At 43.1% G+C, this 27,831-nt stretch overlaps 1 protein-coding gene across 1 annotated transcript in view; it reads right to left on the bottom strand.

The window, feature by feature from the left end:
- Gpc4 (glypican 4) overlaps positions 1–27,235 on the bottom strand; it is an 84,225-nt gene extending 56,990 nt beyond the window's left edge. Inside the window, exons 1-2 of the mRNA XM_055618066.1 lie at positions 27,154–27,235; positions 26,531–26,719 (exon numbers count right to left, since the gene is read on the bottom strand). Of these exons, the coding sequence (XP_055474041.1) occupies positions 26,531–26,690 (160 nt within the window). The 5' untranslated portion in view covers positions 26,691–26,719; positions 27,154–27,235. The remainder of the gene's footprint in view (positions 1–26,530; positions 26,720–27,153) is intronic.
- Between the last annotated feature and the right edge of the window lie 596 nt (positions 27,236–27,831).

Raw genomic sequence — 27,831 nt, forward strand, 5'->3', positions numbered from 1 at the left:
GGAAGGATGGGTAGAAAGGAGGGGGTGTGGGAGGGAGAGAGTATGGGAGGAGAGAGGGAGGGAGGACAGGCAAGGAGGCACGTAGGCAGGTATGCAGACAGATGGGACTCTCTCCACACCATTTTATGAAATTGTTAGAAGACTCATCAGAATCAAGAGTTTATGGCCAGTGAAAGGGTTCAATGGGTCAAATCACTTGCAAGCCAAGCCCAACAACCAAGTTTTAATCCCAGGTCCAAAAGGGTGGAAGAAAAGAACAGACTCCTGAAGTTTCCTGACTGGGTGTGCATGCAAAGTAAATAAATAAAAGTTAACGATACAAATTTTTAAAAATCATAAGCTTGAACTTCCCAGCCATGATCTTCACCTACAACATGCATTCTGATATTAATTTAAGATAGTGGAAAGCATTCCACTACTAGTTAAAACACGGCTCACCTACCTGCTGAGCTCTTTTGTAACGCCTACATGACCATACCAAATGTGTATGTATTATTAAACTGATGCTAAAATGAAAGAACTTTTTCCAAAACAGTACTTTAGCAGCAGATAGGGCTGTGATTTGACCCGGGCCATTAACTTCCTTGTGCAGTACCTGTCCAACATGGAAGGGCTTCTTCAATAGCAGTCACAACAATCCGTTTACCTCCCTTTTTTTTTTTTTTACTTGTCTATTAAGATGATTCTACCAGGGACACAAATAAAATAGGAAAATGTTTAAACAAAGAACACACACACAGCTTTGCTTGTCTTCATTAAAATTAGGCTAGGCACAGTCTCAGGAAACTTTATCTTGAAAGTAAGTGGGCACAGCACAAGGGCTCTTAATTTTAACGAATGATGTCTTCAGGAGGAATGAAAGGAACATGATTTTATTCCCTTTCAAATGATAGCAATCAAGACCCCCGATGATCCCATGTAGCATGTGATATGCGGTCCCTAATGACGTTAATGGAAAGAAGAGGCAGGTGCATATTCTCCGAGACTAAAGAACAATCTGAGAGGTGGCTATTAAGTCAGGGATCTGTCTATTCAGAACTTCTAGCCTCCCTTGTTTTAAGGGCCTGCTCAATCACCAGCATGCTGCTTGAGCACTAATAACAGTCCTAATTGGCCCTGATACACTTGAAGTAAAGTACCTATTCTCCCAGGACAAAGGAGTCATACTCCACCCCCAGCTTCTAGTCCATTAAGTTTATGCTTTTGGAGAAGATGGCCAATTTTATGCAGAATTGGATTTTCAAGAGAAAGAAAGAAAAAAAAAAAAGTCCACATGTTAACCCACCTGGTAGTTTTGGAATTCAAGCTAATTCTCACGGCCATCAGAGACCAGATTCTGTCTCTCCTAGTTGAGGGAGGCTGTAGCCAAGTACCTAGTCCCTCTCTCTAGGGGCTACATATTCAAAGGATCAGCCATCTGACATGCTGCTAGTGCCCACAGAAACTGGAATCTCTAGTAAAGGGGAATGGCAGCACTACTCACTAGCAAGTGCTTAAATCAGCCCTGACTTATGATCTGCTGTGTACCAACGGGATCCTGTTCTCACATATGGCCACTAAATCTTAGCCACAGTGCGTTCGCCTTGGTTCGTAAGCACAAAGGGACTTTATGGATAAGGCTAGCTACGGATGAAGTCTGGCACTTCTCCTTGGGGTAGGCTCCAAAAGCTGGTGATCTCCCAACATGTCTTCCCAACTGCAGTGATCCTGCATAAAAGAAAAGTGGCTTTCAACTACATGTGCTGACACTCCTTATAGTGTCATTAATTTCTTTTTTTCTTCTTGTTCTCTCCTCCTCCTTCCATAGAGCCTAGGCTGGACTGTAACTCCTTACATAGATGAGGACAAGCTTGAAATTCTGGCCCTCCTGTCTCCACCTCCTGATGACTGAAATTATAGGCACTGGGCCAGCACAACTGACTTATGAGGTACCAGGAATCAAACAAAGGGCTTTGAGCTAGGCTATATCTTTAGCCCTATTAATCCATTATCGTTTCCAATTGTCTGTCAGGGTAGAAATAGTACAGAAGTAGAAGATGTTCTGGTGAGCAAATGCTCATTTTTAATGATATTTTATATTTAATTATGTGGGAGTGTATGTACACGTGTGTACAGATGTCCTTATAGCCAGAAGAGGGTGTTACATCCCTTTGAGCTGGAGCTACATGTAGTTGTGCGCTTCCCAAATTAGATGCTAGAAATGAACTCCTGTCCCATTTAAGAGCAATATATGCCTTTAACCTCTGAGCCATCTCTCCAGACATGGTGTATAAACCTGTAACCCTGGTACTGGGAAGCTTTATAGTGAAGGATGTGGAATTCAAGGTCATCCTCAGCTACACAATCAATTCCGGGCCAGTTTGGAACCCATGAAAGAAACATGTGAAAAAAATGACAGAGATTTCTATGAGATTTCTACCTTGTGTGTAAATTGTATCTTTGGGGTTTACAATATTTACCTCACAGGGAAAGAACCTTTTCTCTACCTACCAGTGATAGGTCTTTGCCCTCTGTGGCTTTAGTACATTTGATGTAGAGGAAAAGACATGCTTCAAAGCCTAATGGCCCTGTTGTTCTAAGATCAAAGCACAAAAGCCAAGATGATGCTTTGGTCACACAGACATGCTGCTTTTTATTATTTTATTCTAGATGAAAAAGAAAATGAGTTTTTAGGGTGGGGGCCACAAAAAAATGAGTTTTCAAATCAAGTTAATAAAGATTTACTTAATCCCTGGCCTTATATGCAAGGCATGGTGGGGGATTGTAAAACTGAGTAAGACATGATGCCTAACTTCAAGGAACACAAAGGCAATTAAAAAATAAAAAGTCTCTACCCACACACCCTTTTTTGAAACAAAGATTTCTTGTAGCCCAGGCTAGGTTAGTTGTAGTCTAGGATTGCCTTGAATTCCTGACCTTCTGTCTCACACCCCTCATTGCTAGGAACCATGGGTTTGAGCCACCACACTTGGCACAACTGTCAATTTTAAAATGAGATATAATTGAGTGCCTGGAGGACTAGGACTATGTCTAACTCACTCATTTTTAAATAGTAGTAAGTGGCACTTAGGCTGGGCCTGTAGAAGATACTTCCTGCATTCTTACATGAGAAATGAATGAACAATTCACTAATAAAAATTCCTTTCATAGAAAAGACATGGGAAAGAAAATTCTAGCATGGGTATCTGAGGAAACATATGCAAAGCTTCATGAGAAGTGAGGAGAATTAGCAGGTCCCAGTTATAGGAATGGGGCTAAGTAGTAGAGCATGTACAACTCCCTGGATTCCATCCTGAGGGCCACAAAAGAAAGAAGCAACAGAAAGGAAAGGGGAGGGAGGGACAGACTTCAGCAGAAGTCAAAACAAGTGTGTAACGACCCAAGGAATGGTAAAGCAGTCCCAGCTGTTCTTGAGCGGTAAGAGGCTAGTATAAGATACTAATGGGAGAAGGGTAGGGAAGAGCAGCTTATGGTCTCTACCCAAACTCACTATTATTATGACCACAAAAGACACATGTGGCCAGGTCCACACTCCTATTGGCTTACTGGCCTGAAATACTCTTCTGAACAGGACGACTGTGAGACTGGCATTAGATTTTTTTATAGGAAGAGCCTATCTGGATGTTAATACCTTAACATTCAACTGTCTTAAGAAACAGATGAGTTCAAATTCACCCTGAGATGAGGCACTGAATAAAAAAGAACAGGATATCAGGGCCATGTAGCAGTTCTTATCTACCATCCCAGGGCTTAGCCAGGCAAGCACACTGGTTGCGACCAGCTTCGAGTGGAGAGGTACATCCCAGCCAGTCTGCTTATTAGAATCCAAGCTCCAGAATGGGCTCCGGCTGTCTCCAAGGCCAACTCTTCATCCTGCTTTTTTGATCTTCTGTGAAAGGTGGCCTTTTCTGGCATATGTATACTACCCATCAGGCCCTTCCCCGGTCTAAGTGCCTCTTCTCACTCCTGACTCATCTTTATGAATTACTGTCCCATTTCATTAATTTAAATTACTGTATTAACAATACTAATGTCTCACCTACAATACCTTATGCATCTAAAACCTAAAAATGAGCCCCCAAATACTGATCAAGCAAAGATCCATGGGCTGAAGAAACAGAAGCAGCCCTTGCCTCACTATGTATGTGTGCTTACATGGCATAGGGCTTTGATAAGCTTAATGTTATGGTTCCAAAGACCATAAGGGATGCAGCCAAAGAGGAGGAGGGACAGAAATTGCTAAAAAGCCAGCAGAGAATGACAGCTGACAGCAGGGAAGGAGCAAAAACCATTCAGAAAGCTCAGTTACCCAGAACTGCTCATTTCAAGGTTTGATTGTATTCAAGAATACATATGCAATGAGGAACAGGCTTTCCTCATGAGTCCCCTTCTCTTTCCAGATCATCTCATTAGCTCTCAACACACTTGTAGTTGAGACAAAGAATGTCAAAGCTGGGCAGGATCTTTCCTAATAATTGAGCTCAATGCCCTCACTTTACAAACTCCAGGAACACGGTCCCGGTAGAAAGATATGTTTCATACCCTTCCTCCAGATGCTGAGTCGCCAGGGAGAAAGTACTTCAGCTTCAATTCCCCAGCCAAGGCTCCACCTCCTGTATTACAGTGATATCTTGATGTGTTTATGTTACAGTGTGTGTTGTAACTGGGATGGTAATTCATGAAGGTACATAGGGGCTTGAGAAAGAGGCAGGAAAGCACTAACGCTAAGGGGAGGGGAATTCCTTTCACTATATATAAAATCACAGTATGAAGTGTTGGGCTTAGATCATAGAAAAGGGACAGGTGAAATAATTCCACAGGTAGAGATGCTTGCTAACAGATCTGAAGACTTGACTCCTGCAAGTTGTCCTCTGATCTCCATACAAGCATACATGCACCGTGGCATAAGTGTGCCTATACATATACATATACACATATATCATACAAAATAAAAGTTTTTTTTTTAATTGTCCTAGTTAGGCTGGAGAGAAAGCTCAGCACTAGGTGCTCTTCCAGAGGACCAGGTTTGATTTTCAACACCTACACAGGGCTCAAAACTCTAAACTCAATCTCTAATTTCAGATCTAATGCCCTCTTCTGGCCTCTATAGTAACTGTACTCAGGTGGTACACAGACATACATACAGAAAACAGTCATTCACACAAAACAGCCAACATTTTCAATAACAAGGATTAACTGATACGTATACTGACAAGTATTTTAAAACCCATGTTTAATTTGATTGATTCTTCAAATGGCTATTGTTGGCATGTGCCTTTACTTTGGAGCTTACAATGCCTTTCCTAGTAGGAGTGCTATATACATCACGGTGAATTCTGAAAATGACACACATAAAAACCTTCCCTTCACAACCTAGTGACACAGACCTGCTCTCTCTGCCTCAGAAGATGGTCCTTTTTTCAAGGTCTTTGTTACAATGGTTTTCCCACAAGAGGCCATGTGGACAGTTCTCATCTCCCTCTTTCTACCCTTAGCAACTGCACTTACTTTCCTCCCAAGGTCAGGACTAAGATAGAATAAGAAAAGAGGCTTTGCAAAAGAATTATCTAGATTCCACATCCTTTTAGTTATATACTGGCACAGTTTCTTTGGTTTCTGCTCGTTAATTCTTTAAATTGAGGTGAACCTTACATGTGGTTCTAAATTATTAACAGGCTGTAATCCATTCAATGTAGTCTAATCAACAATGAAAAAAAAATGCTTCATGAACAAGGAGACAAGGCAAACTCAACTTTTCTGCAAGCCCCTGCAATAGTATTGCATAAATCAAGGGTGCAGCAGAAGTTAAGGACTTGAGCGACAAAGTAGCCTAACAATGGAGTGCGTAAAACATGTACAGTGAGAAAAACATGTACAGGAATATATCCATGATCCTCACTCTCACAAAGGCCACTTAGTCCTACAAGTGGTAATCGAGTGGTGATACCAACCACCAAAGGTTAAAAGAAACGGGAGCTTATATTCAGCTGCAACCAAGCGAATCACTGGCTGAGCCAGGAGGCAGACAAGAGCCATTTCTCCTAACTGTGCAGATGGTATGGATGCAAGCAAGCAAGCCAGGAGCAAATCATGCTACAGAGAAGTTATTCCTGAACAACATGGTTGAAGCTGAGACCCGCACACCAGTCTGATCTCTCTCTGCAGCTTATCCATTCCCACTGATGCTTATGCTCTAACCCTAACCCTAGCCTTCTGAATGATTCATCACCCCTGCTCATCAGAGCGAAATAATCTACAAAGTGTATCATGTAGGTCCTAAATCAGTTTCTACGTGGCATGCCCTAGCCTTCAGGGAAAAGGCCCAGATATGCTTGTACAGTGGGCACAATCTGTCTTGTATATTTGGGCATTATTGGCCAGATCTTTTTTCTAAGTCCCACTGAGGAAAAGAAGAATAGAAAAGACAAAACAAAACAAAGTTAACTTGTTCCCCCTTTTTCAGACTGCCCCCCAATGAAGTGGCTAACCTTTGTTCTCCTTCCATTTCTTGGCCCTTCCTCCCTTTAACTCACCCTTTAAGCAACTCTTTCACTGGCCACCTGTCAAAATAAAACAAGCCTGCTCTTATCTTTCAAAAAACTGATGCTGCAAAGAGGCTATTAGATGATTTCTTTCCAGGACATTCTGAAAGATAAAAGATGAAGCAGACGATTTAAAAGGAAAGGCTGTACTGTCCCAATCACAAAGCTCAAAGCAGACAAACCATGGAAGCCAATGACACAGGAAACGCCTTTTGAACAGACACAAGACACTAGGCTGAGCAGACTTATTTTCAATAAAGAATACAAAGCTGAATTAATCCATTTCACAACTAATAGTTATAGAATCATTTCATTGTAGTGAAGTAGGAGAGGAGGGAGAGTAGAAGAAACAATAGCAGTCAGTATTTTCAAGAAGTTCTGTTCAGACGACAAATGTTGTAAGGAGAAAGGGTTTTGTTTGTTTGTTCACCACCTTTGTTCTTAAGTGAGACACACAAGATATATGGGAAACTTGCCTCCGATCAAAGGATAAGAGAGCGAAGAAAAAAGGCACTACCCCTTCAACAGGGAATACCCACCTGCATGTTTAACCCACCTTTCTACCAGTGAAATGCCTTGGCTGTTTCCAGGAATACTGCTAAACTTTGTTTTTAAAAAATCAAAGGAGATGCAGGTTCCTGGCAAGAGCTATACGGAAGGTAAATCTGGGAAATGCTGGGGGGGAGGGCACCTGATCTTAAGAAGCTAATTCCCTGAGTGAACATTCAAATTCCCTTCCCTTTGCTTTCCCTATACTCTGAAGAGCTTAGAGTATGTTGTGCTTAGACTAGGCTTTAGCCCAAGGCAAGTGTCCTTCTTTAACATCACCTGAAAGTAAGAAACTTGCTCATCAAACTAAAGTTAGGAATAAAGGTGATCATTGCTCAGTGGAGTTGAAGGAGATCACTTGCCTAGAATGTATACCCCCAGAAGGCCCCCCCCCCCAGGATGGACGGACGGATGGACGGACACACACACACACACACACACACACACGAATGAGCACACAGGTGGTCACACATGGGTGTCATTCAGCCATTTGAAATGTTTGCCTGTATGCAGCCATAGAACCCTGTTTATAATTTCACTTTGGAAATAGCAGAAGCTAGCTAGAAATGTAGCCCATTGGTCCAGCACCTGGCTAACACGTGAAGCCCTAAGGTTCAACTGCTGGCACAAGGGAAAACAAAACAAAACCATGTAGAAACATATGCATGTGAACAGGGTTGGACTGTGATAGGAAAAAGACAGACACAGAAGTTACTCGTCACTGTGGCTGTTAAGAGTGTATCTTCAACTACAATGCACCTGACTTGTGACTTGCCATAAACCATTATAATCTCCAGAGGCCAAATGGCACTGTGAAAACACTTACAGCAAGGTACAAAGTCCCAGTAGCATAATTATTAATCAGGACTGGCAGGAAACAAAGACCTGGAGAAGAGAGAATGGCATCTGGTTCTCCCAAATTCATTTCACTTTCCAGATCTCATGGGGCACAGGCTAGAGTCAGATATAAGTGGCCTTGCATATATGATGCCCTGGATTCCATTTTCAGAAGTGAACAAAAATGTTTTGCCAGGCAATGGTGGCACTCAGGAGACAGAGGCAGGCAGATTTCTGTTAGTTTAAGGCCAGCCTGCTATACCTAGCAAGTTCTAGGACAGCCAGGGCTACACACAGAGAAACCCTGCTTCAAAAATGAGAGAGAGAGAAGAAAGAGGGAAGGAAGGAGGGAGGGAGGGAAAAAGGAAGGGAGGGAAGGAAATGATTTTAGGGGCTGGAGAGATGGGATGGCTAGGCAGTTAAGAGCTGTGGCTGCCCTTCCTGCTAGAGGACCTAGGTTCAATTCCCAGCAACCACATGGTGGCTTATAACTATTGGTAACTCTGTCATCATCTGGCACTCAAGTGGTGCACAGACATACAAGCAGATGGGAACACCCATACACCTAAAAGAAAAGTAAATAAATCTTTTTTTAAAATGAGTTAATCTCAATTTTTTTATTTTTTTAAAAACTCAGAAAAAAATAATGAAGAAAGGACTGACATGATGGCTCAGCAGATAAAGGCACATGGCACCAAGCCTGAAGAGCTGAGTTTGATACCTGGGATCCATACGGTGGAAAAACCAGCTCCTGCAACTTGTCCTCTGACTTTCTCACACGAATCAAATCAGAGCCAGCATATGCGTTCACATGCATTCGAACACACACACACATACACACACAGACATGAAAGTTAAATAAATATATTTAACTTTTAAAGATTTTTTTTTAAAGAAAAAGTGTAACATGGCACACAGCTCCTTGAATTTTTATGATGTACATTTAGCACAAGACCCAAGTACTTTCAGGTTTCTGACAACTGCACAGGGCTGCTATTGACTGTTATCATGATGTTTGTAGCTCCTCAGAAGGAAAATTCTGGCTCCTAGACTAAACTCACAGACATAAAGGACACAGTTACCACTAAAGATAGGAAGGGTCTGACTATTTAGTCTAAAGATCCATGACAACACCACAAACCTGACAGCCTGGCTGATTTTCTTGATTGTTTCTTTGGGCTTTATGGGAGAGTAGTGAAAGAAATGCCCATGTGAAATCATGTTGACAACACTGATTATTACCCTGTCTAATGTCTTTAGAAAAGAGCCTACCATAATAAATTCTTTTTAGATTTAGCATCACTAAGAAAATCTTGCCTAAAGAACTGTTGTGTTTGCTTTTATCAGATAAGAAAAAAAAAAAAAAAAAGCACAAGCAGTTGGGTGTCCTGTTTTGTCTAGGCTACCTGAGAGCCCAGAGTTCATTTACTGTAATAGCTCTGGTTTTAAATTCTTTATTCTATCAGAAATTCTCTCCTCCATGATCCCTCTTTGTATTTTCTATTTGCATTAAATGGATTAATCCACATAATGTATTCAAATTAGATCTACAATGAATGCTCAGTGAATGTCATCTATTGTCACTCAAAATAATTGTTGTAAATAACAATTTTCACTATGATTATAGGAATCCTATTGAATATAGCTAAAATAATTTTAAGCAGGTGGGGTTTTCATTAATTATTTCACATCTCAGGGAAAAGGTGCGTTTTTTGTTTTTGTTCCATGTCCTGCCAGAATTTTTTTTAAATGAAGCACATATAGTTCTGCGATCCTTTTAAAACTGCACCCACAGTGTTTGAGAAGCTAACAGATTTCCATTAGTACAGCAATTAGAAAGCTGATAAAATCATTTTGGTTTTCTCTTGTTTTTCTCTAAATGGAAAAAAAAATGCACTATTAAGCGGTTAAAAGGAAACAAATATTAGGAAAGAAGGAAGAGAAGAGGGGTGTATGATAATCGCTGTGTCAAAGTTAGGATAAATTGTTTGGAAAGGAGCATGAGCACAGTCATCTGTCTCTGAGGCCTGAACCTAGTACAAGAAAATTCACGGTGTAGGAGAAAATCTCCGACACTGAGCATTTATTAAATTTAAATGTCCTACTACTGTCTTAATTAAATTAATGATAAGCCAGGCCTGGTGGCTCACACTAACACTCAGGAGAAATTATGTAAAGCAAAGGATAATTTGAAGTTGAAGGCCACCCTGAGCTAGGTATCAAGTTAAAGGCAACCTTGAACTACAGAGAAAACCTGTCTCAAAACACAAAAATAGAAAGCGATTTTAAGGTGTGTTTTATCATAAAATGAAAATCGTAATTGAAATACCTCATGATAAATTAATGATCCCTTAGGTATCTCCCCTGGAGTTCAGGCAATACTTTCTTCAACCTGACTTTCTTCAATAAGTACATAACTATAAAAATACAAGTTCTAGCCTGGTATGGTAGCACAGACCTTTAATCTCAGCCCTCAGGAGACAGAGGCAATGAATCTCAGAGTTCAGGGCCAACCTGGTCTACAGAGGGAGTCCCGGGATATCCAGGGCTACACAGAGAAATCCTGTCTCAGAAAACTAAAACAACAACAACAAAATACCAGCTCTGACTGACATTAACTTACTGATCACACTTCTAGGAACTGCTGAAAATGATGAAAATTCCTCTATGATCAATTAAGAAAAAATATACTAAAACTTGAGGCAATTCTATTTGCCAAAACATAATATCTAAATCCCCATTTCCTAAATGTCACCCTAGGAAACCACAGAGCATTGGCATAATATGCAAGCATATAGTATACATTCAAAGACATTTCTGAAATTAATAACTGTGCCAAAAGCAATCATTTCCTTTTATTCTGGTTGATCAGCTACATTCCCTTCATATTAAAAACACATCTCAATTTTCCCCTTTGTTTTTCCTCTATTCGAAACATGAGGGTACAACAGCTGCTGGGACTTCAAGAAAGAAAACAAATATCCTGTGCTAACATCAGAGCTGCCATTAGTCTCTCATATTAATATGGTCAATCAAAGAAATGTCTTCCATGAATTTGAGGAACCGGAATGAATATGGGATAAACCACACAGTATTTTTACGTAAATGAAAATTTACCACTTTCTAACACACAGTGACCCGAGGAAGTACGGCAATGTGAACAACTTACAACACAGACGTTAAGAAAAGCCAGCACAGCTATGAATGTCCCTAATCCCAGCACAGTGGGAAGGGCAGAAACAAGTAGTTCACTGGCAAACCAGCATAGCTGAAACTGGCAAGCATTAGTATCTGAGAGACCCTGTCTCAAGGGAATAAGGCAAAGACTGATGGAGCAGCACATTCGTCATCATCCTCGGGCCTCCACATGTATGTGTGACACACACAATCTCTCTCTCTCTCTCTCTCTCTCTCTCACACACACACACACACACACACACACACACCAGATATAAAGAAGAAAATAAACAGAGATCTTACTGAAATTAACACAATGGTTCTGGTTTCAATGGTTTCCCCCCTTGTGAATGTTAAAGACCTTCTAATATATGTACATCACTCATTTGATCATCCAACCCTTTTGTAACTCGTGTAGCAGGGATCATCAACATGTTCTTGTATTTAATTCACTCCAAATCTTAGAAGCAATCAAGAAAATGACTAGGGCCACACACACAAAAAAAAGCAAAGAGTTCACTGGTGAAAGTGGTATTTTTTTAAAGCAAACAAATCAACATGCAAAAAATAAAATAAAATAAAATAAAATAAAATAAAATAAAATAAAATAAAATAAAATAAAATAAAATAAAATACAGAAGCTAGGTGTGGTGATGCAGGCCTTTAATGCCAGCACAAAGGAGACTGAGGCAGGCAGATCTCGTTAGTTCAAGGCCAGCCTTATCTATACAGTGAGTTCCAGGACAGCCGGGGGGCTACGTAGTGAGACCCTACCTCAAAACCAACCAACCAAAAGCAACAAATAAATGAATCACCTCCTGTAAGCTCACGTTACGTAAGGATTGCTTTGTTCTATCATGATCTCCCACTGCTTATCCTATGTCAGGAGTCCTTCATAATCTTACCATCTCAAAGATTAATTTTGTTGCTGTTGTTTTTCAAGATAGGGTTTCCTCTCTGTTGTAGCTTTGGCTGTCCTGTACTCACTTTTTAGACCAGGCTGGCCTTGAACTCATAGAGATCCACCTGCCTCTGCTTGCCTGCATGCTAGGATTACAGGTGTGCACCTCTGAGCCTGGCTTCAAAGATTAAATGTTAAGAAACAAAACATTTTTATTTTGATTTGGACAAATTACCTTCATAATAATAGTAAGCCACAATATTTGAAATAGAGCACTGACCATAATCATCACATTTAAATTTGTATTGAAATCAGGTTATACCCCAAAATGTCATCATGAAGCAAAGACCTAACCTTCTGAATACCAAGTCTTATATCCAATTTACTGCTATGCAGTCAGGACTCTGCATCAACTGGAGAGCTTGGACCTTTGTCATTTCACTGTGGTCAGCTCTTGGGGACAGGTGAGTTGGGAAAGAGCAGATAGCCCACACTTGTTTGTAACTAATAAATGCTACAAATTCCAGAATCCAAGGCTACTCATCTGACTCTTAGGTACAACTGTCTACAAGCGCTGTCTATATATATATGGTACCGGCTCTTCAGGACTTTTGATTTTTCTGAAGAAATTCACAACTAACAATAGATTTTATGCACAATAATCATCTCAATTTTCTGAAAAATGTAGCAGGGATTACAGCACTGTGGCAGACCACTTTTTTTTTTTTTTTTTTTTAGCATACACGAGGCCCTTGGATCTTAAGTACAGAAAAAGAAATAGAAAAAAAGGGAGAGAAATTAAGTAAAAACAGAATAAAATTAAAGAATAAATGTCCTGAAATGGTGAAAAGCCCAGGTTGAGGAGTATCATGAGGTTTCCCATTGTGGCACAGCAAGTGCTACTGTTATCACTTGGGTTGCATTTGTTTTCCTCCTAATCTTTGTGAGCAGCCTCTGCACTGGCTCTCCAGGCTAGGGGCCAAGGTCCTCCTCTCTTCCTATAAGGCAACCCACATGGAGTGGCGGTCATCACTAATAAAAGGCTTGGAGAGGAAAGTTACCAATTGACAGGAACATTCCATCCCTATTTTGCTGAGCCAGGGCTGTACTCTAACAGTCATTATTGGACTAAAGGGCAATCATTCTGAGCTGCTCATCACTATGGAATGAGAGTCGACACTGCCTTTTCACAAAACACCTGAAGGATGCAGTGCTTATGTCCTGGTTCCTGTCTAGAGTACAAGAGAAAAGTGACCCAAGGGATAACTTTGAATTTTCCAGTACCCATGCAAGTCCAACATGGGTCTATAAAAATGTCCACAGCGTATGGCCAGAAAAAAAAAAAAAAAAAGTAGTGTTCCTTCTAGCACTTGATAGCAGGTCCATAACATCTACACTGCTCTGATAAAGTATTCTACAACTGGCCTCAGGACTCCCTGCCGGAATCACAACACCAATGCCATGTATTTGGAGTGAGGTGGCAGGCAGCTAGTGGCGGTAGGGTAAAAGCACAGCTCCTAGAAAAGAAAAAGAAGACTCGTGGGTGTGAAACACTCAAGAAAACTGTTTTTGCTCCGATCCTTGGGTAGTCCGTGAGCTGCAAGAGTGTGAGGCCTAAGCTCTCCCTCACTACTTTGATCTCAGTGCCTTCCACTAAACAGCCAGGTCAATAGTGATGGAATCATCGGGCTAGGCACCCCCTCCCGTAAGGAAAAAGAGGTTAAGATGTGTATATATTCTCATGCCCACCATAAGCTGTCTTCTAGTAGCAGCTCATTTACAAAGAATGCTTCTTTACACCTTCACTCAACAAATAATGAGTACTGGGCAATAGATTAAAACAATGATTGCTGGACAGTGAGTCAAGAGGCCCAAGTTCCCTTTCCAAAGTGGGATGGTGATAACGCAAAGAAGAAAGCAGAGAGGGAATGGGATAAAATCTGTACATGTGGCGTGTGGGAGGAGAGGGGGTGTTTTCCTATTTTATATACAGATCAAGAAAAGCTTCTGTAGTGGAGCAATAAGTGATCGAAGCCCTGAAATGTGTGAGGGGGTAGGCTATACATTCTGACTTCAGGCTATTCTAGGCACTGAGAATCAGAAATGCAAAGTCCGGGGGTGGAACTCTATGGCACATTACTTATCTAGTATGGGTGATGTCCTAGGACATTCAAAGGCCCAAGTATACCTGGGTACTTAAGGAAGAAAAGACAGTGTGACTATAGTAGAGCTAGGGGTGTCATGGAAGAAAGAGAAACATCCAAGTGACAAGAAAAGAGGGTTGATAGGCATATACCACAAGGCTTCAAAAAGTGATTTTTACTCTGGTGGCACAGGGACCGTTACTTCTATTTGATTTGATTTGATTTGGTTTTGTTTAGAGCATGTACTTGATGATGGTGTGTATGCCATGGGGGACAAGTGAAAGTCAGGGGGCCACTTGTGAGAATCAGTTCTCTCCTTCCACCATGTGGGTCCTAGCAATGGAACTCAAGTCATCAAGTTTAGTGAAAAGTGCTGTTACCTGCAAGCCATCTCATTGTCTCCCACAGCAGAGAAAGTAAAGTGAACTGCGTTAAGTATAAGAAAATAGGAACACACTGGCTGCTGTGTTGAAAGCAAGGGCATAAGTGACAAGCCACTAATGAATCCAAGTAAGAGGTGATAAGGTCACTAGGATCACCATGGCAGTGTTTGAGATTACAAGGAAAGGGCAGGTTCAAAACTCATCTTGAAAACATGGCCCAATAGGCAATACCACAAAACACCATCTTAGCAAAAATAAACCCCGCACAGTCACTGAAATCTTGGTTCAGACCATTAAAAAAATGGATGCAGACATTTACATTGGAAAGTTATTTTTTTCTTTTGCCTTTGAACATGTATGAGAAATGGTCTCAAAGTGCCAGACTGCTTAAAGATCAATTACCTGACCTCATCCCATGAGAACAGTCTCTCCCAAGGACATCTAGGCCTGGTGAACTCGAAGCAGCAGAGCAAAGGGAGCAAAGACAGTTAGTACCAAACTGAGGGTAAACAGGGCCAAACATTAACCACATGGCAAGCTGGGGGCATTTCATTCAAACACAGTTTAAAATGCAATCCTCCCTCCCCCAATGCCAACAAATGAGAAAATCTTTCCATGAACTGCTGACTTCCCTGGAGAAAGGGGTAACTGTGAAGGACTGTTTGCAAAGATACACTGTTGAGAAGTTGTTTTACTTTTTTTTTTTTTAAGTCTTAGCACAGGGGAATATTCTATAATTAAAGCAATTTTGACAATAGTAGATAATAATTTGACTAGAAATTGTAAAGAATGTAATGAATGCCCTATTCTGGCACATACACCCCTCCCCCTCCCCAAAAAAGGACCTCTGTGACTGCCAGCAAAATGCCACTCCCACTCAGACTGGACCATTGCAAGTGATAGCTGCTAACCACATGCTTTACACTGCTGTTCGCAATGACAAGAGTGCTTTGTTTTTGTTTCTGACTAAACACCACACTGAACACTCAATGGAGACATGTGAGAGAATAGAAACAATAAGGAAGAAGACGACGATGATGACGACGAAGAAGACCTATATGCCAGGGACTTTATGTTTTCTGGGATGCTGACATCAAGGGCTTGGGGGAAGGAAGGGAAGCACTATAGTGCAAAAGCAACCACATCCAGCCACTCTTGGAGACCCCAGCTGGGCGGTTCAGAATGAAGGCAAGCTTTAAGAGGCTTGCCAAAAGACGAAAGTGACAGAAGTAGCTGTGAGCAGGGCTGGTATGAAAAGAATGGCTGGGGATGAAGGGGAGATGAACGCCTGAGCAAGAGCACAGAAATGAGCACCTGGTAGGCAGGGGCAAAGCCAGGCGAGCTTCTAAAAGTATATCTGCAAGCCCAGCTAGTTTCTGCTCTCTCTGGAGCAGACAATGTGAGAAGTCTCCCGGGATTAGAGAAAACCACATGCAATGCTGTGCTCTGGCCCCAGAACAAACCAAGAAACAGCACTACATTTGAGGTGGGGAGGAACAAAAAGACAGTTGGCTTTGCCCTGTTTCCTTTAGGCACTGAGGTCTACATAGCTGTAATAAGGTAGAACCTATGGCATATAAATGACAGAAATGGATTTCACACAAGGAGGCCAAGAAGGTACTGTATATTCGGTGTCTGGTGAGGGTTCACTTCCTATTTCACACATGGCGGGCTTCTCACTATTAATTTCATGGAACACATGCTCAAAGGATCTCTCTGAGGCCTTTTAACAGGGACACTAACCCCATTCAACCCCACTCACCTCCCTCCCAAAAGTCCCACCTTCCCAATACCATGAGCATGTGGAGTTTTAGCTCACAATTTATGAACTTGGAGAAAGATTAAAAAAAAAATTCAAACAACAGTACAGGTTGACCAGAAATGCCAGCTCCTAGAATGAGTGCTGAGCTCAGTGATATAAAGCCTTTGCCTCATAATTATACACAAGGCCATGGGGTTCTACCCTTACAGCCACCCAAAAAATCTATCCATAGAATTAATATAAAACTTTAATAATTCCTGAACTTTGGGAAACCATAAAAACATTTCTCAAGGATCTACCAATGGGCTACCTGGTATGACAGTAATTGGAGGCCATGGGTCTGTTCTCTCAGTTCAGGTCTAGCAGGGCAAAATGGGCTTTCTTTTTTAAAGGTTCAAATAACTACAGGGTTAAGAAACTAGTATCCTTAGCCTGTAACACTTCTTATCGTTATACATTTACTTAATTTGGTAAATGTTTAAAAGAGAAACCAATATTCCAATATGTAAACGTGTCGTCCCTGAGAGCTAGTTTTCTTGCCTCTTGTGACTTTAGGTCAAGATGTCAGTTTCTGAAACTGGGCACAGCAGGCAATTCATCTAACTTGGATGTTCTACATGGCTTAGAAGAGGAGTTGGAGGGGAACAAAGTCATAAGCCAAATGCTCTCAAGTGAATAAGCGACTATATTAATAATATACAGCCTTTAACTTATTTCAGAGATGGGGAGCTGGAGACAGAACCCAGGACCTTGAACATGCTGGCCAAGCACTCTACCGCTGAGCTCCATCACCTTCTCTTTAACCTATTTTTCTTTCTAACATAAAGGCACAATGTGAGCCAGGTAAGGTGGTATGCACACCTGTGACTGTAGCAGAGGTTAGGATGAGACATCCCTCCTGGACTACAATAAAAAGACCTGGCTGAGAGAGGAAGGGAAAGTGGGGAGAGAGAGAGAGAGATGAGAAGGGAAGACAAAAGGGTCATACTGCTTCCTTCACTGGTTCGGCATTGTTGAGACACTAAGCAGGCAAAGGTATAAACTAACTGGGCTCCCCCCTCTCCTGCCACTTTCCCAGAATTTCCAATGGAACTCTCTCAAATGTACTTTGTGTACTTTCACCTCTGGACATAAAAAGCAAAAAACAAACAAACAAACAAAAACATTCCTGTCCTGAAACACACTAGGTATCTCAAGGGTGCTTTGGGGAACTGGAGAGATGGCACAGCAATTGAACTAAGCACTTAAGAGCCAGGCGAGCATCAAAGGCCAGGTTTGGCAGTGCACGCCTTTAATCCAGCACTAGGGGATTAAGTGAGTTCTAGGCCATCCTGATCTACAAATCTAATCCAGGACAGCCTGGTCTACACTGAGAAATCCTATCTCAAAAACCCAAAAATAGAGTACACTTAAGGGAAACAAATCAGCAGATAGTGTGTTCTGCGTCTAGCCACTCGCCATTTTCACACTAGCCTCTTCAATTTAGTCAGATGTAAAGTTTTAGGTTTCTAAAACAAACAAACAAACAAAAACCCCAACACCTTTCTGGGACACCCTCTACTTCCCAGCCAGCACACTCTTCATCCCTAAGGATAGGAGAGCAGATAACCAATTCCTTTATCTCCTCCTGTGTAAATGCTATCTACCTAATTCAGATGCAAACTCAAAAGCTAGATTCCAATTTTACACCTCTTGGAATCCCCAGAGCCTAGCATACCGCTCCACTCACTGATTACTGATGATAAAAGTTCTGAAGGTCTTTTCTCCAAGCAAAGTGCAGAAGCTTTCTGACAGCTGTCTCCATCATTTAGCTTTTCCAACAGTTCCCACATTCCCAGCTGCGTTCTGGATGGTTGTGCTGAGAAACCCAGAGATTTGTTGTACTTTTATTTCTTGATAAGATACTTGAAGGGAATAAACATGTGGCAAAGAGGACATTAAAGTTGGGAATAAAGAGATTTGGGGTTATTTTACAAATAAAGAAAAAAGAGAGAAATACCACCAGGCACACTGACATTTAATCGATATATGACAAGAAGGCTGGATTCACCCTAATTCTCTCCAAAATACTTTCAATAGCCTTACTGTCTCTACTTGGAAAGAGTCAATGGTTCTGGTTTGTGCTTTTATCGTGAACTTAAAATATCTTTCCCCCAAGTTTAACAGGCATTCGCTTAACCCCAGACTTGCCAAAATTAAAGCAAATATGCACAGTGTTTCAATGAAAGGTTTTACCTGAGCCAATTTCATTGGCAATTTCAGAATCAGAGAAACTGAGAGATGAGATGGACCTTAGACATCATTAATGGCAGCAACTGCAGATAATCATTAAGAAAACACAACACAACAAACATACACAATTCCAGCTACTACTACTGAGGCAGGGAAACAAGTTTGAGGTCCACTTCAGCTACAGAGTGAGTTTAAGGCCAGCCAGGGCAACTTAGTGAGGTTCAATACCTAGTAACACACACACACACACACACACACACAGAGCGCCCAAGAGCAAACAGCCAGCCCAGCTACAACCTAGCCCAACTCATGAACGTCTTTGTTGTTTAGTGCTACCCATATACATCAGTACCCTTTACAATCTCCAAGTGATGCTACAGTACAATGAGAACTGATAACCACTCATTTAATTCTGCACTCAAACTCTCCATTCCAGTCCTTTTTCAAAGAAAGAAAAACCTCATCAAAAATACCAGACAACAAATTGGTCACAGAATTAGGCTAGAACTACTCATGCTAGAAAGCAGATCCTCATCTAGACTTTTTTTTCCTCCCTCAATTTTCCATCTTTAATAAACCAGCAACCCTACTTATCCCAAAATAAATGGACTTTGTAAGTATTTTTGGCCCTGGTATCCCATCACATAACTTTTTTTAAGCCTAAACTGTGTATGTCTGTTTTCCTGTGTCCAAATGGTTTTATTGACTGATGGACTGAATGACTGACTGATGAATACTGGGGATGGAACCCAGAGCCCTGTGCATGCTAATAAGCATGTGTTTTATCACTGAACTACATACCCAGCCCTCATATGATTTTTATTTTCCTGGCAAAGAACTCTGGGTGATTAATCAGACATGATATCCCTTTAAAGAACCCATCCTGCTTTTCCTCTGAAAAGTTGAGTGTCGCCTACTCTTCTCACTATCATGGTAACATGGCGCAATTTTCAATCTACTTCACAAGATTCCCCTTCAATTATCTCTTGTCCCACTTAATTTCTAGTTTGTACCTGCCTCGCCAGCCTCACCATACCTGGTGGACTTCTGCCCTAGACTGTTTTGGGAGAGATATCTTTTTCCCTCAAGCAACTTCTTTCACTCTGCCAGTTAGTCATGCCGGCTTCTTTCTTTCTTTCTTTCTTTTTTTTTCTCCTTCCCCCAAGCAGCTGGTCTTTTTGATGTCTGGCACACATTTATCTGGGCTTCCAATAAGATGTTTTTGCATAGTTTCCAGGCTTTCTGGAGGTTATTGACTTTTTTAAATCTTCCATTCAGTTTTTCCCCTAAGTTTGAACATTTGTTAGAGGTTCTTTTTCAAAAGTTGAATACCTGGCTGATGGGTCTCTTTGATTTTTTTTTTCTCTCCCACCAGACTCCTAAATTAAATGCATCAGAACTTAAATATAATATTTCAAATTAGCTCCAGGATGCAATCGCTTCGTCAATTTTCTGCACTTTCATGTTCTCTCTAGTAAGCAACAGATGTTTAACCAAATGGAATTGAAAATGCCAGCTCTTACCTGTTCACATTTTAATCTATCTACTTGTTTATATAAAATATTCTTATCCTTTTATACATGGTAACTACAAAATGTAGGGGGAATTTTGTTTAGTTTTTGGAAAAAAAGCGTAACTCATATACACTGAGCAAGCTCGATATCCTGGACCTAACGTGGTAAATGTACTCCTCTATGTGTGCTGAATCATAACCACTTCAATTGTCCATTCCTTAAACTGTACTTATCTCAAGACATGGGAAAACCAAAATTCTGAATCTCTCCTAAATTTTCCTATAATGGCGTCTTGAGATGGCTCACCAGGTATAGGGCTACCTGACCACTTGAGTTTAATCCTGGAACCCATGAGGAGGTAGAGGGGAACCAAGACTCCCACACTGTCCTAACATCACAAGCATACCTGACATGTACCTCTACCACCAAGCCCTTACACTGCCACATAATACACATAAGTTAATAAGCAGATATAAAGAAATGTAAGTGCCCATGATACTTTTATTCGTTTAATAATGGCATTTGCTCCCTCAAAGCATAAAAATGTTCTTCAGGTAATATCAACCTGTCCTGGAAATTGACTCTCACTTTTTCGTTGTTGTTGTACTTTCAAGGGCTTAGGTCCAAGATTCCTGGAAGTACAACAGACCAGTGGAATTGTTATATACTGTAGAAATATCATGTCATTACATCAATGGTGCCTTAGAGCCATATGCCTGAGCCCCTCCTCTGTGTAGCCCTGGAACACACTCGTTACTGGTGGGCAAAGGGCATGCCAAGTGGAGCTGCAATATCTGCCCGTGAACTGCTTGCTTCTGGTTAGGAAGAGATAGTAGGTAGGTGTCCAAGCAGTTCTGTGCAAACTTCTGCTTTCCGTGGAGAATTAGAAGAGGGCCTAGAACCCTTGGATAGCTCAACACTATCCATGAAAACCGGGTGATGTAAGGTACCTGGAGCCACGGAAGCTCAACACAGAGGGATGACTCCATTCCAACTGGCTGACAGCCGTCTTCAGAACAGGAAGGCAAGCGGCCGGCAGACTAGCGAAGAACTATTTAAACGGCCTCCTAACAGATCTCTCTGCCTGCATCTCTGGCCTCACCAACTCTTGAACATCAAAGTGGTGCTAACTATCTTTCTAAAACAACTTAAGCCTGGACATTGTTCTCCCTAGGAACCCTCAAAGCTCCCCGTGGTCCAGGAAAATGATGTGTATCCCTTCTACTGTGCACTCCACACTGTCTGTATCTGACATTTTGCCTGTTGAAGATGTGACTGGATCCTCCCCCCTACAGCTTGAGGGCAGTGCTACCTAATTAACATCTCTAAAACCTCCAAGGGCACTAGAGAATGTACCTTCCCACCTTAGCACAACACAGTGCATAACTTATTCCAGGTCAATGATGATCTGGATTCAAACCCTGCCTGCCCCTGCCACTCACTATCTGTAGAACTCTGAATGTATTTGTTGTTGTTGTTGTTTTTTAAATTTAATCACTTTATTTACTTACTTTGATGTGTATTGGTGTTTTGATGCATTATGCCTCTGCACTGTGTATACAGCTGGTGCCTCAGAGACCAGAAGAGGGTGTTGGATCCCTGGGACTGGAGTTGCATATGGTTTTAAGATCCTATGTCTGTGCTTGGAATGGAACACAGGTTCGCGGCAAGAGCCACCAGTGCTCCTAACTGCTAAGCTGTCTATCTTTCCAACCCCACGAATGTACTTCTTAATCCTTCCCAATCTCAGTTTTTCTGAGCAAATTAAACGTGATGATAATTTTGACTGTGTATGATAATAGTGGCCTTCAAGTGAGTCAAAGTCCTTAGCAGGGGACTGAGCCAAAGCAAAGCACACTAATAGCTATTAGCTATTAGGGGACAAATGCATTTTTTGAACATATAGAGGAGCAAATCTTGTGCTACGTAAAATAGTTAATGTTACCGGGGAACTCGAGAAAGACACTTTGAACTGACTCAGACTAACGCTGGTGTTCAAAAAACAGAAAATTCCCTTTTTCCTTCCTCAGTCTAGTCTCCAGCTAATCCTGAAATTGCATGCAACCTGATGTGAATCAAATAAAAAAAAGAAAAATAGTAATTACGCTGAATCAAACATTTCATATTTACACATTCTAAAATGGATTCAACTGCATAAGCCAGACAGTAACTAAGTTCTTTCTGAGCACACCCAGAAGACTGTTGCTGTAACACTGAAGGGACAGACAAACCCTGGGCCTCAATAAGACCTTCTCAAACAAAAACACAGGGAGCCAAACTCATGATGACAATAGATTAAAAGATCTCAAGGTCAATAACAAAATCTAACCCAAGCCTGTCATGGTGTTGGTGCATGCCTTTAAGCCCAAGCACTTGGAAGGCTGAAACAGGCAGACCTCTTTGAGTTCAAGACCAGCCTGGTCTGCATAGTGAGTTCCAGGACAACTAGGGCTACATCATAAGACCTTGTCTCAAAAATAAATAAATAAATAAATAAAACCCAACCTAACCAAATGGAAAAGGGAAAACACAAATCTTTAAAATACACCTTGTCTTATTTATAATAAAAATCTTAGATATCTCTCTCCTTATGTTTTCCCTGTCCTAACATAGCTTAAGTAATTTCCAGAATCCTTTGAGATACATATATAAGCATTTCCAAGTGTAGGTATGCGTTCACGGGTGCTTTGCTCATCAAGATGATCGGAACAGGAAACAAAGACTCAAAGATCACAGTGACCAGAAAAACGTTCTCCTTGGTATCATTCCGTATCACTGTGAAAGGGGGCCTTTTACAAACTCAGTACTATCCCTAACCGAATGCCGCACTCCTCAAGGCAATTACAGCAGGCTGTTAACAATGTGCTAGTTGTTGCACATCCTAATGAAAATGGTTAGAACTTTAGATAGCTGGGCCTGCTGGGGAGATGTCTCAGGGGTTAAGAGCACTGGCTGCTCTTCTGGAAGACCCAGATTCAATCCCCAGCACCTATATTGCAGCTCACAACTGTTACTCCAGTTCCCTCACATAGACATACATGCAAGCAAAACACCCATATACATAAAATAAATCTTTTAAAAAAGACTTAGTATTATTTTATACTAACAAACTATGATTACCTTTTTAATCATACTCTAGTCCCAATACCTTCTCCTTATTTGTGTTTTTGTTTGTTTGTGCTGGGGATTGAACGTAGGGCCTGGCACAAGCTAAGCACATGTTCTACCACTGAGATATTTGGGGAAGCCCACATTTCTCATTTCACTCACATGGAGTACTTATCACACTTCAAGGTGCATTTCAAGTATGTGTGAATGGCTTATCTGCCTACTACCAGGCAAGGTGGGGTTTTCTTTTGGGGGAGGGCATCTCCTGCCGTTCTTGTTGCCTCTGTGATACTAAGCACAGAATACTTCACATAGCACACACTTCAAAAATATATGACCAATGAAAGCTATTTTAGATGCTTTTTGATCATGGAGTCTGGACTGGCCATTATTTGAAAAAGTACTGTAGTCAGGCACACGGGCAGTGCAGTGCAGGACCTTACTTGAAAACGCTGGCACTATGATGTACTTACTCCCTGATACCCTCAAGAGCACATCAAGATTGTCCCAAGTATGATCTATAGCTTAGAGTCCTTGAGAATACGGCATCTTCTCAAAGCCTTCCCAGACTTTTAGAAGGCCAAGCGCAAGACTTTCAAGAATAAAACTTCCAGAGAGAGGGTATATCTCAGCGGTGCTTGCCCAGCATGTTCAAAGCCCTAGATTCAAACCTCATCATTCTTTCCAAATTAAATAAAACCTTAAACTTGGATTAGCCTACAATTTGTGAACTAGTCAACTAGACGTTACAACCTGCTGCCTATAAAATCATCTCTGACTTTGAAGAAAATACGTATCTCTCCCAAGTTAAGTTCCTGGCAACTAATTCATTGAGACCTAGGCTCAAGCCGAGTCATTACATTGACTTTCCCACAACTGCCTCCCCTGATGGCTAAAATTATCTGAGGATAGCCCACGGAAGGTGAGGTTAATGTAAACAACTGTAGAGGCCAGGGTGACGGGAAAGATTACCCCACTTCTATACCGGCTGTCTAAAGGTATTTGCTTGGGTCTGTCTGTTGTGACAGTGTCCTAGACTCAAATGAATGCCTCTAACACTCCACATTTTTGAGCCATTCAGTCATGCATTTTTGTTATTGTTGAAAGTGGTGCGAAATTGTACTGCATGAGCTAAAGTCCTTGGTGGTCTTCCAAGGATTCCAGCTAAAAAGGCACTTCCTTTGTTCCTCAGGAGAATGAGGTCCAAAAGGGGAAATAAAAGCAGCAACCCTGGGAAGGAGATGAAGGACAAGACAAAAAGAATAAAATGTTTTGGGTGTGAGCACATTAGTTGCCATTTCCTGCTGCTGGTCACTAATAACTCCCTATCTTTTTTGGGGGGAGGGGTGTCCAGATAGACATTTATGCAAAGATGTACCTCAGGTGTCTGCCAGTGCTGATGACAATCCAAGGGAACACCCAGCATCCCTGACCACCTTTCCAACTTTTTTTTCCCAGTAGCTGCTGGCTAGGGAAGATGCCCTGCCATCTGTAGATACTGACCACCATAAACCTGAAGAAACTGGAGAGGGCAATTTCATAGCCCACTCCTGAAATGCCTTTAGTCCATCTCAAAGGCTCATATTGTTTGCATGAGCAGATGGAAACTTGTCACTTTCCTATTAAGTGTATAGCTGCATGCCTCCCTTCAGAACGTGGGAGTGACAAGTGTAACCTTCACACCAATCATCTCTGAAGCACCCAGGCCCAAACTGTGCAGGGCACAAAGACCACAGGTCTGACCTGCAGAGCCCCCAGGCTTCAGCGACTGCTAGTTCAGTTCTCTTTTACTGGCAGGGCAGGAGGAAGAAGGAAAAGAAAGGGGGCTTTTCAGAACTCTACAACCAATAAAATCATGAGGCTGGGAGGACATACTTGAGCTCCCAAAAAGACAGGCAGTTGAAGGGCAAGCAGCCTTTCATCAATAGCATGTGAGTTACTTGACAACTGCCAAGGTGCAGTGGACGCCTGGGCTACTACCAACAATTTCTTCAGTTCTATTTCTAGACAGAGGCTGGTTACATTCTGAAAGTGCCCAGCAACTCCCCTCAATCACTTTTGTAATTTATATGTAATTGATGACTACACTTAATCTCCAAGGTTATTAATAGTCCTTCCAAAAGATGACCCCCAAGTCTTCCTAAGCCTTTGGAAAAGCCTGGTTAAAATTACAATATTTCCTTTGCTGGCTGCTGGCCCCCTGCCTGCCCCACCCGGGCAACCAGCACCGCGAGGCAAAGGCGCACTCTGCACACTTCCATGAAAGGTTCGGAATGGAGGTTTGGCCTTCGGGGCTCTAATCTCTAACTCCTCCGTTAGGTTAAACTGGCCAACAGCCAGCTAGATTCCTGGCTCTTTCTGAGCCCCCAGGGTGAACAAGCTACCTGTGCCGCTTCAGGCGCCAGCCTGCAGTTCTGTGCGCAACAGTTGGCGGCATCGAAAACCGAGTACAACAGGGCTAACTAAGGAGGACTCTCCCAGGCGCTGCCACCAGCGGGCCTGGAGACCTCGCAACCACGGGGGGAGGGGGGGGAATGCCCGTACTGCTGCCTCCCCAAGCGCTCCTCGAGGGCTTCCACAAATACCCTACGCACACACCCCCCACCCCACACACACACCCCCAGCGCCGAAATCCGCTGAACTTTTTCAGAGGCAAAGTCATCTTCATTTGCATAACCATCTTCAAACTGAAATTCAGGTTTCCTGTAATCAGTCCTTTCAAAGGTCTGTAACTGAAAGTGCAATTAACCCTTAAAATGAGGTGAGAAAAGAGGAAAGGAAGGGAAATACCCTTTTTATTCAACACCTTCCGGAAAGCTGGAGACTTCCCAAAAGTCGGGATTTAGAAGTGGGGAGTAAGTAAAAGCGTTCGCTTTTTAAAGGTGACTTCTAAAGCCCTTGCAGCTCCCAAAAACTAATCCGTGTCAGCCGTGGAAAGTGGGGAGAGGGGTATTAGGAGAACGTCAATGAAACACTCATTCAAGTCGCGTATTTTGCCACCCTAGCAATCTGCAAACTCCAGAAGGTTCCCCACCCCGCCCCCACTCGGCCTCGTCGTCACCCACACAACAAAGCGGGGAACCCAGTAAGGAATTCAACCCGGAAAGGGCGAGAGAACCCATGCCACACACTTTGGGGACCAGAGTCCTTAGTTGCTGTCCAAGACTGAGAAGAATTGGGGTGGGGTGGAGTGGGGGAGCAGCAGTACTGGAGTGGCACCGGGCAAACCGGCGGCGCCCCCTCCACTCGCTGCACCCGCTCCGCGCCGGAGCTGGCTCGCTCCAGCCTGTTTCTCCCTCTCGGCTACCTGGTGTGGCGTGGAGGGCCGCCCCTTTTCCAGAGTGCCCACCGCTCGGTATCGAAGAGAGGATTCCCACCTACCATTGATCTCATAGAGGGGGGCATCGTTCTTGTTGAAGCCTTTGGACACGTAGAGACGTCGCACTTCGGAGCAACTTTTCGACTTGAGCTCCGCAGCCAGCAGCGAGGCGCAGAGAGCGGCCAGGGTGCAGAGAAGCGCAAGCAAGCTTAACCGTGCCATGGTGCAGACCCGGGCGAACGCGCTCCCACCTTTAGGGGACAGAATGAGAACGGTCGGGAAGCAGTGCTGCAGAGCAGGCGAAGAGGCGCGGAGTCTAGGACTCGCGAGTGGGGCGAGAACCAAGGAGTTGGAGTTGGTAGTGACGAGGAGGGCTAGAGGAGGAGACGCGGGCGAAAAGTGAAGCTGGGCCTCGCGTCAGGCAACGGTCCCAGGTGCCAGGCTCCTGGCCGGGGTTCGGTACAAGGAAAAAGGCGTGGAATGGGTGCGGGACCCAAGGGAGCTAGGGTGAGGATCTGTGACCTCAGGGCTCTGAAGGCTAGAGATCCCAGGCCAGCTGGCTAGGGACGGAGGGGCTCGGGGAAAGAAGGGAAGGTGGCAGGCGTCGCAGAAGAGCAGAGTGTGGGCGGCTTCGGCGGGCGATCGCTGGCGCGGGGCTCCGGCTACCCAGCCCTGCTCCGCTCACCCAGCTCGGCTCTGCTCACTGCCCTCGGCTGCACGGTTGTGCCCTTCTTAGCTCTGCCGCTGATTGACTGGCCCGGCTAGCATAGCGAAGCTCCGCAAACTTGGCCAAGCGGGGCGGCCCTAGGGAGGGAGGGGGCGGGCACGGGGAGGGGTGTGCAAGCCCGAGACAGGCGGGAGCACGCAGGGCCGGGCCGGGAGAAAACCTGGAAGCTGGGTTGGATCTGGAGCTGGCCAAATCCACTTCCTAGGGGGCCCGCACGGGGCGCGCGGCTCTCCTTCCCTTGACACGCCCTACTGGACTCCTCCCTCCTGCCCTCCTCCTCAGAGGCGGGGAACCTGTCCCCTGCCACCCCCCACCCCACCCCTGCCAAAAGAGAAAACAGCAATTTCTTCCAGCTTAAGGACCTAAGTCCCAGAGATCCTGGTGGCCTGGGTATGGGGGCCTTGTGTCAAAAGCCTTTCCCCACAACCACCTGACAGGTTGTCCCCCTCGGTGAGCCAAAGCAACACCTAGCCCTCCAGCGCCAATACCTGCCTCTCTCCTGCCACCCAGCATCCAGTACCAATTCTAACTAGTACCTGGACCAGGAGGGCACCCACTCATGGCATTGTTTTGATCCAAACGGTGGAGTGAACTCAGAGCTGGCTTGAGAGGCTCACCTGGCCTTCCTCGACCTGA

Source organism: Psammomys obesus, unplaced genomic scaffold (genome assembly GCF_907164565.1).
Source record: "Psammomys obesus unplaced genomic scaffold, mPsaObe1.curated_primary_1811, whole genome shotgun sequence".
NCBI classification, from domain to species: Eukaryota; Metazoa; Chordata; class Mammalia; order Rodentia; family Muridae; genus Psammomys; species Psammomys obesus.